This window comes from Nannobrachium achirus (genome assembly GCF_963921795.1).
Source record: "Nannobrachium achirus genome assembly, chromosome: 21".
Taxonomy (NCBI): domain Eukaryota; kingdom Metazoa; phylum Chordata; class Actinopteri; order Myctophiformes; family Myctophidae; genus Nannobrachium; species Nannobrachium achirus.
This window is the reverse complement of record NC_137828.1, coordinates 57,455,406-57,469,026: the sequence shown is the minus strand read 5'-3', so window position 1 is coordinate 57,469,026 and position 13,621 is coordinate 57,455,406. Positions and strand designations below refer to the sequence as shown.

The 13,621-nt window shown below is 41.8% G+C and overlaps 2 protein-coding genes across 3 annotated transcripts in view; both read left to right on the top strand.

Annotated features, from left to right (window-relative positions):
• The first annotated feature begins 2,869 nt into the window (after positions 1–2,869).
• On the top strand, positions 2,870–11,157 carry eif1axb (eukaryotic translation initiation factor 1A X-linked b). 2 transcript variants are annotated; one of them, XM_080752314.1, is made up of 8 exons: positions 2,870–3,037; positions 4,083–4,166; positions 6,747–6,850; positions 7,469–7,519; positions 8,456–8,537; positions 8,876–8,967; positions 10,371–10,399; positions 10,894–11,157. In XM_080752314.1, exons 1-7 carry the CDS (start codon positions 3,022–3,024, stop codon positions 10,374–10,376), a joined length of 435 nt encoding a protein of 144 aa, XP_080608440.1. In that variant the 5' UTR covers positions 2,870–3,021; the 3' UTR covers positions 10,377–10,399; positions 10,894–11,157. The 2 variants fall into 2 exon arrangements, with proteins under 2 accessions (XP_080608440.1, XP_080608439.1); XM_080752313.1 differs by having other exon boundaries at positions 10,371–11,157.
• Positions 11,158–13,219: 2,062 nt separating this feature from the next.
• Positions 13,220–13,621, top strand: part of map7d2b (MAP7 domain containing 2b) — a gene marked incomplete at both ends in the record, with an annotated part of 61,835 nt that continues 61,433 nt past the window's right edge. The window contains 1 exon segment of the mRNA XM_080751843.1: positions 13,220–13,229. Within this exon segment, the coding sequence (XP_080607969.1) occupies positions 13,220–13,229 (10 nt within the window).

Here is a 13,621-nt window from a genome sequence, read left to right as displayed (position 1 = left end):
ATACAAACCCATTCTAACTTCAAACTCCATTTTAACCATGATAGATTCATTAAAAACACCCATTATTTTTTTTCTGGCAACTCATAATACTCTCCTAATACGTGAGCAGGCTGTGTTTTTTCGATAACTTTTTTCATTTATTTTTAAGAATTATTTGGGAAAATGGAAAAAATGTAATACAAAAAAAAATATTATTTTAAAAATAAATGAAAAAAGTTATCGAAAAAAACACAGCCTGCTCACATATTAGGAGGGTAGTATGAGTCACCAGAAAAAATAATGGGTGTTTTTAAAGAATTTATCATGGTTAAAGGACAACTTTGTTTTTTTACAACAAGGGTTCATATTTTAGATTGTAATTAGAGAAAATAAAAAGTGAGTGTTAAAATGTTTTCATTTGCTTTGTTCTATTGTTTTATCGCGTTTACCGTGCTAAAATGTGGGGCATGCGTACGCATGGGGGCATGCGTACAAGTGGCTAAATATGTCTTTTTAGACACAATAAGCCAGCAGTTTCTTTTTTGCTATTTACAGTAACACTTCTAGCCCCCATAAGTCACATCCAACCATGAAAGGTTGCGTTGTATCTTGGGAATGGGCTTATTCTGTGTAAAGTTATATATTTAGCCACTTGTACGCATGCCCCCAACCACTGAAATAAGAATCTCTAAAACAATAGAAAGAAAGAAATGAAATCAATTTAACACTCATCTTTTATATTCTTTAATTACAATCTAAAATATGAACCCTTGTTGTAAAAAAATGAAGTTTGAAGTTACAATGGGTGTGTGTGGGGAGAGGCCCTGTGCCTGGAGGGCCTGGTAACATTTACATCAAATATCTAAATATTCAATCAAGCTATATCCCTTTAAGTAAAAGTATCAATACAGCAATATAGAAATACTTCGTTACAAAATGTACTTGAGTAAAAGTATGAAAGTATTGGCATCAAAATGTACTTAAAGTTTTTTTTTTTTTTTTAAATAGCAGATCCACAAGCTTACAATGTGTCGCATCGCGACGCGTTGTGAGCTTGTAGATCGGCTATTTTCAAATAGCCAAGGGATAAAATAAATCTCAATTTAAGCAAGCCAATTTTATTTACATTAAAACAAATAATTACAATTTGAGAGCAAAAATAACTCACAGAAAATAAATACAAAAAATAACTAATTACAGACCCTATTAACATTGCTCTTACTCAACTGCTCCACCTGGTGGTTGATTTTGGAACTAAATCCCAGTCGTCCTTCGGCAGAGGAACATGACTTTAGGAAAAAGGACAAACTGAAACGCAACCTACTGTAGCCGTGTGTATGGTCACCATTTGACAGGTAACACCACTGTCACAGTCACTATAGAATAATAATTAAATGACAAAGGGATAATATGCAAACATGGACAGTCTGACAGCAGATTTGAGAAATGGCTCTCGGTGGTGAATAGACTCTCCTCCTCTGTGAAAATGCCAGGCGAAAGGACCAAATGTGTTAAGGCGAATATGTTTTAGGCGAATGTGCCTGACACCAGGGCATCTATGTCACTCCACAAATAACAATGGCCGTCGGTTCGAATCCCGTCTGTCTGTCGCACATCCAAAACACCAAAGGTGACAAAATCGTACAGACATCGATGGCTACAGACAGAATAGCCGTATGTTTCTTCTCTTTCTCTCTCTTTCACTGCGGGCCCCCCATGAATGTTAACTATTGAAAAATAGCAGATATACAATCTGCCGCGCTGTGAGCTTGTATATCTGCTATTTTTGAGAAATCGTGATAATGTGTGCAAGAAACCTATGTTTTCATGTCAGTGGTGCTCAAACTTTTTCATGTGAAGGACCCCCAAAATGATATGTATTTGGCCACGGACCCCCATCTCGAAATATTTAGTTCCATCCAGGGACCTCCCAGAAGCAACATTTGCATTACAAATGTTCGCTTAAAAAATACATATATTCAAAGATTTTCACACATTTTCATGACTTTTCCAAAATAGCAGATCTACAAGCTCGCAGCGCGGCACGTGAGCTTGTATATCTGCTACTTTTCAATAGCTAAAGTTACTAGCTAGGGCCCCTCCACCTGAGCCTTACCTCATTGCAGGCCGCGGCACGGGGCGGAGTGACCGCGGCAAGGGGCGGAGTGAACGCGGCGGTTATCGTGGGCTTCGGTGACGTGTGCAGTGGGGCGACGGTGAGATTCGAACTAGTGATCTCTGGCACTCAAGTCGGCGACGCTATCCATTCAGCCATCAATGCTGATGTTTATCGTGGGCTTGCCCAGGCCTTACGGCCTGGGCATAAATATAACGATTGCATTCACCACGGCTTCGTAACTCGCGCGGCCGGCCCTGGCCCGCTCTTCGCGGCCACTCGCGCCTGCGGCGCTCGGGGGCGAAGAGCAGGACCAAGGTCCGCTGGCCTTCGCGCCGCTTGCAATGTCGTGGACAATAATCAAACGCCTCCGCCCACCGCCGCGTTCACTTACGGTAGCGTTCACTCCGCCCCTTGCCGCGTTCACTCCGCCCCTTGCCGCGTTCACTCCCCTTGCCGTGTTCACTCCCCTTGCCGCGTTCACTCCGCCCCGTGCTCCGGTCTGCAATCAGGTATACTTGGGCCTTCGCGCCGCTTGCAATGTCGTGGACAATAATCAAACGCCTCCGCCCCTTGCCGCGTTCACTCCGCCCCTTGCCGCGTTCACTCCCCTTGCCGTGTTCACTCCCCTTGCCGCGTCCACTCCGCCCCGTGCTCCGGTCTGCAATCAGGTATACTTGCTCCACCTTGGGCCCTGAATGCCATCTCAACGTTTCAATAAAGCTTCATGCTTTTGAAGCTCAGCGCATGCGCACATCATCCCAGCAGACTGAGTGAGCAAAGGACCATCGGCCAGTTCACGTCGTCACGCCGAAAAAACACCGTCGATTATTTCCCTCTGTCACTGTAAACACTTACTAAACCCTATTCAGACAACCCACTAGTTTTATCAGCACGGGAAACAGTGAGCTAGAGGCCGAAAGAATATGCCCAAGAATAAAGGTAAGACATTAAAGAACCGCCATGGTCTCAATTCGGTGTGTTTTTTGACTACAGTTGGCGGAGCGCCCGAACGCCTCTCACTCGACTCACACACGCATTGAAAACGTGACACAAACCTAAGCTAATGTTAGTTAGCTTAACATATGGATCAATAATGTTAACTGTAACGTTTAACACCCGGCCGGCTAGCTGTCGTTTGAGGACATTTGTTGTTAAAAACACGTAATAATAGTAATATGTGTTTTGAAATGACCGCCTCATGGATGAGGATGAATTAAATGGAGGCTAACTGGGAGTAGCATCCATCTATTCACAGCCATTGTAATGCTGCTAGTTAGCCTGGCTGGCTAAGCTAAGTGAACTCAACCCCACCCGGGGCCGGCCTGTGTATGCCGGCTGTCGTCCGCTTCTAACATCACTTAACAACTAGTTTAATGTTACCGTAGTTAAATATTCCAAACTAGCTTCTTAACTAAGCCAGTCTACGACGACACCTCCGTTTTAGTTTAGACTCTAGATGAGTTGTATAGTTTAACCAGGCCGTTGCCACCTGCTAGGTATTCTAACATTGGGTTCTCGTTGAAGCTAACTGACATGACCTCCTCGCCACTATGAAACAAGCATAACTTTGTATTAACTGTTATATTTAACGTAATGGCTGGCTGTTGTTTACATATAAGACACAATTAATTGAGTACAAAGGAGTCAAGGACCCAATGTAAACAAGCCATAGTGCTTTCTTGGGTTTAAATCCTATTAGTAGATCTCAGGGCTTGACATTAACTGGCTTGTCCTGTTGTCCTATTAGAATATTCAATCAATCAAAAAATACCTATAGTTGTAGCAAGTAGCCTTGGATCAAGACAGTCTGATAAATTCTTATAAAATAAATATGGGACAGTTATGATCGGAAGGCTACTGCAGCATCAACTCTTAATCGCTGGTGGTAGTATCATAACATTAGATGACTTAATTTACTGATAACAACAATACCTGTGTGTGTATATAACACTCACACTTTTCTTTCTCTTGTGTGTCCCATTAGGAAAAGGAGGAAAGAACCGGCGACGTGGAAAGAACGAGAATGAGTCTGAGAAGAGGGAGCTGGTGTTCAAAGAGGACGGACAGGGTAGGTGTTAATTATCAATATTGTTTTTTGTTTTTTTTTAAGCCCTTGGATTGCTGGCATTTTTGGCCTTGGGTCAGAATGGTGCGCTAGTGGCTGGAAGGTGGCCAAGCTGATTCCCAGATTTCAGTTTGGTCAGAGGAAACCAAACGTGAGCGTCAATGTACTTTATTGCAACCATAGGTCGCAGTTAACTATGGAAACCGGCACATCTTGTCTGTGATTGTCAGTCACGCCTGTCACTGTGATTCCCCTTACACATCACTGTGACATCAAGGCTCAGAGCAGGGATAACGCCTGATACTGTGGTTCCCCTGATACATCAATGTGACATTAAAGGTGACATCACAGTCATGTCAGATACTGAGAGCAGGGATCTCCATATATGGATATAAACAGGTGACATCACAGTGGTGTGGCTGGTTCAGACGGGGATCTCCATGTGTGGGCATGGCATGGGCATAAAAGGGATTGTATGTTGTGATGTCATGGGAACTCATCAATATTAAGCCCATATCTAACAGAACTTCATATATTGGGAATGCCCATATATGTAGCAGGGGTTGACACTAAGGTCTCAGAGGCACTTGCCCATTGGGCAAGTACAGGTCATCTTCTACTTGCCCAAAGGTTATGCCCACTTGCCCAAAAAGTAAATCGTCATTATAAAATGATACCGTTCAATTTAACATTTTCTTTACTTTCTGGGCTGTGCGAAAATGTCATACCTCAATAACTTCAAATCCAAATACCTACATAGCTATGATTGAATATGTCTATGCTTTCACACTTGTTATGTTATATGTTTACGTGTAGCAACTGTAAAAACAGTACATCATAGCTAAACAGTGCTCTTATTTTACATTTCACAGACCAGAAAACAGAGCGCTCTGGCCACGTTCAGGTGTTTAGACAGATATCTGGTGTTGTGTTTATAGACGGTTGCGTCCCCTTTCAAATTAGCAACCGGTTGCTTTCAGGTCGGGCAACCTGAAAGCAAACTTCACCTGCCCGAAAGTTTGGGTGGGCAGGTGGGCAAGCCTTAGTGTCAATGCCTGTGGAGCAGGGGTGGGCAACTTTGATGATGGCGAGGGCCACTATATTTCCACCTTCACTCCAGAGGGCCACATGCATGTTGCTACGTCCTACTTTGTCATTCTAGCATCTCATACAAAAGAAGCAAAAATAGCAGATCTACAAGCTCAACTGCGATGCGTTTTGAGCTTGTAGATCGGCTATTTTAGCTTCTTTTGAATTTGAATTAGATTTTTTTTTTGTTATATTCTCATGTTAACTTTATGAACCTAAATACAAATACATTGGACATAGAACATGCATTTTAATACTACTATACTAGTCATTAAGCTAATAATATTATAGACTGATGGAATTAAAGCAGGTCATGTTTGGAATTGTAACAGCTGAAATCAATAATATATCAGTATTCCGGTATTAACCTGCGGGCCGCATTAAGTGAAGGTGGGGGCCGCATGTGGCCCCCGGGCCGCCAGTTGCCCATGTGTGCTGTGGAGGAAGCCAGCCCATATCTGTGTGGCTGGTTCAGACAGGGATCACCATGTATGTTGTCAGATGTCATAGACAGCATATATTCCATATACAGTACATGGATCTCCATATATGGGTAATTGGTCCGATATACATCACTGGACAGAAACTTTTGTCGCCCTGAGGCATCTTACTAGAGGTAGTCCACTGGTCGTTTATCTGAGACGTCGGCCTAGTGCCATGTTGTTGTTGTTGTTGTGCACAATCCACCATATCGTGAAGAAGTTCGACACCATAAGTCATAATGTTGAAATAGACAATAACACAAGTGTGAAGTGAGCAGTGCCTTTTAATGAGTTCATTTCATTAAGCTATATAAACTAGGAACAATTGTTAAACCTGGGTCAACAGCATGACATTGCTGTCCTTGGTCGTGATTGGTGTACGCACGCACATGCCAAAACGTAGCTTGGCAAGTGCAAAGCTTTGCGGAACATAGGAACAAACATATGGACATACACTCAAAGTCAGATGTTAGCACAGCTCAAAAAAATGAAGGGACAATACTTTCATAATTAATGTCATGCTCCCTGTTTTTTCTTTTTTTTTTCTCTTTCTGCCTAATCATGTGCGTCCCACAATTGAGCATATATAGGAGTATATTTTTACATAAAGTGTTTAACCCTATGTTTTAACAGCGGGCAACAGCCAGTGACTGGGCGATGTTGTCCAAAAGAGATACTATTTTCATGTTTTTGGGCGACGTCGCCTCATCGCCTGCCATCGCCAGTATTGCCGGGTCCCATTGACAAGTAACGCGCTTCCGGAAAATACTGCTGCCTGCTGTTAAATTGCACTGTAAGCCTTGAACTCAAATACTATTAGTTATGTTGATTATTTAACCAATTAAGCTTTCGCTGCAGCAGCTCTGATAAAAAATATCACATGCAGTGTTCATTTTGTTGACTAGGACAATTTCAGAAGACTGACTGAATGGTGTGTTATTCAAAAGACTAAGACTAAATCAGAATTTGCTGTCAAAATGTGGTCTAATTAATGTTTTTTCCCGGCTCCCAGAATATGCTCAGGTGATCAAAATGTTGGGGAACGGGCGTCTGGAGGCCATGTGCTTTGACGGAGTCAAGAGGCTTTGCCACATCAGAGGAAAACTCCGGAAAAAGGTAGGAATTTCCCCCATCCTATCCTATCCTATCTTTCTCCACTAACGCACAGAGAAGCCCCCTCCAACCCCTGACACATTGCTGACGTGACGCTTTCTCAGGGGTCAGTCAGCAGCCATGGCTGTGGCACCGTGGCCTCAATGGCTCTGTGACAGAGGGGTCAGAAAGTGCGTTTTAGTTTGTTTTCAGATTGAGGTACGGTATGACACATAGGGCTGTCACGATTATGACATTTTACATGACGATTAATTGTCACTCAAATAATTGCGATAAACAATTTAATTGTGTTTTTGCGATTACAGCCTGTTTGGCTTGTAGGCTTTGAAGTTGCACATGGTGGCAGATATGACACATATATGATACAAAGAAATTACTGACATATTTATACTTAAAAAATAACATTGATAGTGGAAATAGCTGATCTACAAGCTCACAGCGCGTCGCGATGTGAGCTTGAACATGTTTGAAAATATATGACAATTTTTCAACGTGGAAACGATTATGGTTTGTATGGACATGGATTATGTCATATTGTAATATTTGTGACTGGCCTAATGACACAGCCTCTTTGTGATTTAACTGACTACTGTTTGTTTGTATGTTTGTTTTTCCTCCTAGGTGTGGATTAACACGTCAGATATCATTCTGGTCGGGTTGAGAGATTACCAGGTGGGTTGGTCATTCACATAGATCACAGGTCTTATTTTTTCATACACATTGTGAGCCGGACAACGTAGCTTTGTTTCTCTGCTCACTGAGGCTGCGTATCCGTGCGCTGTGTTGAACGCTGTGTTGAATCAGTGATTCTCAACCTTTTTAACTCATTTACTGGCAAGAAAGAAAGCGACTTTCGACATAACTTTTAACGTGGGCGCATGCATCTCCATTGTGCATGATCCGTGCGCACGCCATGGTTTGTTCGGTTCATTGGGGCAGTAAATGAGTAGATTTCAAGGACCCCCAGTTTGATATGGATTAGGCCAGACTTATTCATGTTAAGGAAGGACCCCCATCTGAAAATGTTTTGTGACGGATCCCCTGAAGAGAAGATTTGTGTTTAAACATTTCAAAATGATTCAACATTTTCCTATGCCATTTTTGAGAGGTGCTCCTGGAAGGAGCTAAGCGCCAACATCTTGCTTTGTCCAGGCTCTGAAGCGTGGCCTACATCTGGCTTCCGTCTTGGCACAAAGCCTCCAAAGTTTGTTCAGGGTTACATTGGCCATGCTTTGCAGGACGCTTAATGAAATTAACTTAACAATAGCAGAGCTTGCTTTAATAGGCAATTTATAAATGTCAAAAACACATTTTGCTTCCCTTGGACCCCCCCATAACGCCACTTTGAGAACCACTGAATTAGTCCACAGACCCCTATTTGATACCATTTATTTTAAAGTTTTATCTTTTGGACCCAAATCTACGCTGTAAAGTCCCCAGTGCTTATTTAATTGTGAGTGTATACAGATTGAATCAAATTGCCCCACAAGTGTCTCCATTTGTTTATGTTTGTACACTCATTGAGTTACTCACTCTTGTGGATCCATTTACATTGTTTTTAAGAGGTGTTCTCATTTCAAACCACTAACCGATTGGACTCTTCCACAGGACAACAAAGCTGACGTCATCCTGAAATACAATGCAGATGAAGCTCGCAGTTTGAAAGCTTACGGAGAGCTGCCAGAGCATGGTTAGTTTACAGGGAACATTATTCATTGGCAACAGTAGTACAGTACCATAATTCAGACAACAAGTGCTGCAGGAGTCGTTCATTTATATTTTTATATTATATATTTATAATGGTAAAATATTTGGTGTCTGTGTACCAAACGTTTCAAAAGTGTGGGTAAGGTTGTAAGGATAAAATACGTTCCTGTTTCATAGCAGTAGCAAGGACCAATGACTATCACTGCTTCTTCAATTAACTTCTTATTTAAGTATGTTCATGTGATAAAATGTGCCAGTTTAATTATGCTATGTCTGGTTTTCTTTCTCATAACTTCTTTCCACCACTCCTGCCCCATACAGCCAAAATCAACGAGACAGACACCTTCGGTCCTGGGGACGATGACGAGATCCAGTTTGATGACATTGGCGATGACGATGAGGACATTGATGACGTAAGTGCTTGACCTGTCATTGGGCAATTTAAGCTGCCCGTTTCTACAACTGCAACACGAGGCAGAACTACGGCTGCTATGACATAATCGGCGTAGCAATCAAAATCGTTAAGCAAACAGCCATCGGCGACGGGGTCCCACCCCTTTTACCGAACTATTTGGTTCCCATTGCGACGCGTCTATGCAGCAGACGTTGTAGACGCTATGTAGAAAGGGAGCTTCTGGCGTTGTAGAGATGGCTGCAACGGCGGCAGGTTTATCTATCGAGCGCTGATCATTTCCGGTTACCGTTGTCATCTGCCATAGCCGTCCAAAGCTTAAATTGCCTTTTGTTTCCACAGTGAGTTTTGTGTCAAAACTCAAAAGCCAACAGTTTGTAATTGTTCTTTCATGTGGTGTGATTTAAATGCTAGATAGAGGGGTTGCAAATCCTTGGATACATGTTAAGCTTTAATATTATTTTTAAAGGTGAAAAATACATGATGGAGGGTTAAATATTTGTAATTGTTATTAAGAAATTTGTGGACATTAACACAAGGCTAGGGTGCCATGTAAAAATATTCCAACCGGCCATCATCAGCCCAAATATCGGCGATATTCGCAACGAGAAAAGCAATTCACGTGAGAACAGCTGGGTGCCATGTAAAAAATATTCCAACCGGCCATCGTCAGCCCAAATATATGCGATATTCGCAACGAGAAAAGCAATTCACGTGAGAACAGCTTCCCAGTCAGATGGAGATGACGCGACTGTCTTTCTCCTCTCGCACTCTCTCGCCCCCTTCTTGTTGACAGAAACAACAGAGAATTGTAAAACACATCACTTCCATTAGGATTATGTTCAGGAGCAGGCTAAGATCACAGCCATGAGAGGGAGATGAAGTGATGTCAGAGAGAGGGAACACTGTGGAAGACACTACCTGTGTAAAAACTTGGATGCTGTGTGTTTTGCAACAAGGTTGGCTTGCAGTCAGTGGTGCAAACTGCAACATTTGCTGCATCAAGCAGTATGAAGTGACTATATAGATTCTAGAGTAGGGTACACCTATGTACCATTTTGTGCAATTTTGCAACTAATGTTACAAAACACACAGCATCCAAGTTTCTGTTTTCCACAGTTCTCTCTCTCTGTCTGTCTCGGTCTGTCTGTGTGTGAAACCCAATATTTGTATTTCAAATTGTACCCTTTGCTAGACCTGTGATAAACATAACTGACGCAACTTGGAATTGTTAACCAAGAATTGAACCAAATTGATTTGCATTTCAAACACACGCACGTACGCACACACACACACACACACACACACACACACACACATACACCTTTGAGAATGTATAGAAAATTCAGTATTAAGTATTTATACATGAATATTTATATTGTGTTTTTCTTTATCTTTTCCCAGATCTAAAGACCTGCTACGGGAGGGGAAAGGTGGGATTTTACTAGCGATGCTCCCATTTGGATTTTTTTGAGGTCATTTATAATATTGTTTTTTTTTTATCAGCCTATGCCAGTCCACAATATCAGTTTAAGATACAGTATGTTCCACCATTAAGTTTGTTTACCCTGAATACTTTTTTGTGTGCAAACCTTTTAAAGTGCAGTTCAGTTAAAACAACATTGATACGTAAATTGAATTCACAGTTTGTGTGAATGGTTAATCGAGCACTTGGAATGATGGTGGATATAGAACGTCACATTTTTGCTTGCTGTCCCAACGGGGAGTTAATGTAGTTTAGGCTGTAGGGGCGACTGACCGACCGATGTGTGCGTGTCGCCCATCACACAATTGGATTGGAGACAGAAAAACAGGCTCTTTAGTGTTACCCTGTTGAGAACAAATTTCTGCTGAATGATGATGTCAGGGTGGGGGGCCTGATCAATTGGAGCATCACTAGACTTTTGACTCTTTTATTTGTTTCTAGTGTCAACGGAATGAGAAATTACCAGCCCCATCTCTCCGGCATCTTTCTTTATTGCTTGTCTGGATAAAAAAGAAAAACTCATTTTATCGAGGTTCGAGCCTTCCTCTCTTCTCCTTCCTCTTACTGATACGACTGCAAGCAACTCATGAGAAACAGTACCTAATGTGTTATCTTTTTAAGTGTATTTATATTGATTTCACACTGTTGTGGAATTTACACAAGTACAGAAGAATCTCTGGATTCGCAAATAAAAAGATAAACCATTTTGTGTTTTTGTCTGGCGATCTTTATAATTATAGATAGTCCTAACAATTTATATTCAGTAGTATAGATAGGATAAAAGATGTTTATTGAAGATTGGGGGGAGATCATTTTGAAGATGTATGTTGTGTTTTTGCATTTCTTGTTTCACGATCTTGGACTGTATTGCATTGACATAATTATTTGCTTGTTTGGTTTGATTCATGGCCAAATGAAGGCAACCCTTCCACCCCTAAAACGGGGAAGAATCTAAATGTATTTCTTTTTGTATTTCCCTAATTTGTCTGTTTGTCTGTTCTGCTTTTGTTTCCTTGTTTTTTCCTTGTTTTGTTTTTGTTAATGGCATCTGTCTTTGTGAGACAAATACAAAGTGCCCTCAGATTTGTCTGCTTCTGCTCTCTAGACCTCACAGAGAGAGCCTGTTGTGTTTATCAGAGCTATTACATGAAACATATGTTCAAATGATGTCTGAAGGTTGAGTGTAGGGGGCGGGGTGTCCAATAAAGATCTTAACTCCATTTGGAATTATACATTTTTGAACATGCCATTTTATTGTTCTGGTACTTCAGATCAATAGTAGCACCATCTTAAGATGGTCATAAGATGGTGCTATTGAGCTCCAATTCTATTGGATGGTCACTGTCACAGACCATATAGGCTACTGTACGTTTTCTGACTCTGAGACTACTTAATTAAGCCTACAGTCACCTGGTGTCTGTGTCTCAAACATTAGAAATTGTCAAATGATAAGGCAGATGCTCACCTTGAACAATAGCATGCTGATTGCTGACTAATGCCTGGGGTTCAAGCCCGGGTCTCCCGCACGAAAGTTCACGACAGATCAAGACCAGGGGAGATGTAGAGCTTGGCTGCTACACATAGGTTCCAGTTGGTCCCCAGCTAAATGATGGAGAGTTTGTAACCAAATGGACCCATATACATCTTTAACTCTTGAGAGCGTAAAATGAAACCAAATGGACCCTTATTGGTTTCATTTTACACACTCAAGACTTAAATTATTGTTAAACTGTACAGTACACAATTGGGGCATGTAGCCTATATTTATTTTGATCAACGCCTGTCATTTGCCAAATGCCGAATAAATAATGGACCTTGACATGAAAAAGGTTGAACACCGCTGGTTCCAACTAACGCTATGGACCAGAGCTATGCATCAGCAAATTAACAGAGATAGATGCGGTAACGTTAACGGTTACTTCGATAACACTGGCTTTTTGATTCTTAGACATAACATGCATATTAAACTATATTGTCAACATCATTACAGATTCCCACCGAATATTGCTTTTCTTTATAGCATTCCAACGGGAAGATTATTTTTAGAATCGCTCTCGGGAGATGAGTAATCCAGTCAGTGTGTGTGTGGTGGGGAGGGGAGAGCATCTATGCGTGTGTGGTGGTCTATGCTAAACAATGACGTAATCCTGCCTCTTGCACGTGTGCTCTTCCATGACTATGCTTTCTCCTGCACATACAAGCATGCATATATATTTATAGGTCTATAAATATAGGCTATAGCCTATGAAACGAAGCTAATTCTATTTTCATGTTACTAGGTAGCCTAGAGATAGAGAGAAGCCTGTTTGGTAGCCTGCGTACAAGTCTATGGTAGGCTATAAATCCTACTGTAAAAAGAAGGTAGCGTACAGGACTAGAGCTACAGTAAACCTAGGTGATGCTGCCTGGCTGGATCCCTAATCCGTTTTTAGGGCACTTGAAAATGTTTTGTGTGGCGCGCGCGCACACACACACACACACACCATTACGCGCATGGCGCACGCACTATTACGCACGCACCCCCACTCCCCTTCCTCTTCCTAGCCCCCCCCCCCCCCCCCCCCCCCCCTCCCTCTCTCTCTCTCTTTCTCTCTCTGCCATAAGCTCTCTACTCTTAGTGATCGCTTGCCGCAGTGGTTGTATTGAACTGTCAGAGAGAGTCTGCAGCAGTGGGGTTTCTTTTTAATCCCATCGTCAACAAGACAGGTCAATCGGGGTCCAGTCTGAGACATATCGGCTAACGACAGTAAATCGACAACCCACCGAGATGACAGCAGGTGAGGTTGCATCTGATCCATCTCGTGGTTCAGCTTGGTCGGAGGAAGACCGTGTATTTGTATTTCCATTCAATAGCCTATATGAAATAATAGTAGGTATTATTAGGCAACATCAAGAGGATATACAAGCTATGACCCGTAGGCTATACACAAATTGGTCGCGTTAGACAGATTAATTGATTGTGAATAAGATATGATTTAAAATATTTCCAATAGTGCGCATGCAAACCACTGCTGCAAATCAGCTGGTTTCTTGTAGACTGTATGCATCGCAGAATGAAGTGATGAAGGAAACAATGAAACCATATATTAGCCTATACCTGACATAAGGTGAGTTTGCATATTGTCACAGGCTACTTATAGCCTATAATGAAGTTTTGTGTCTGACTGAT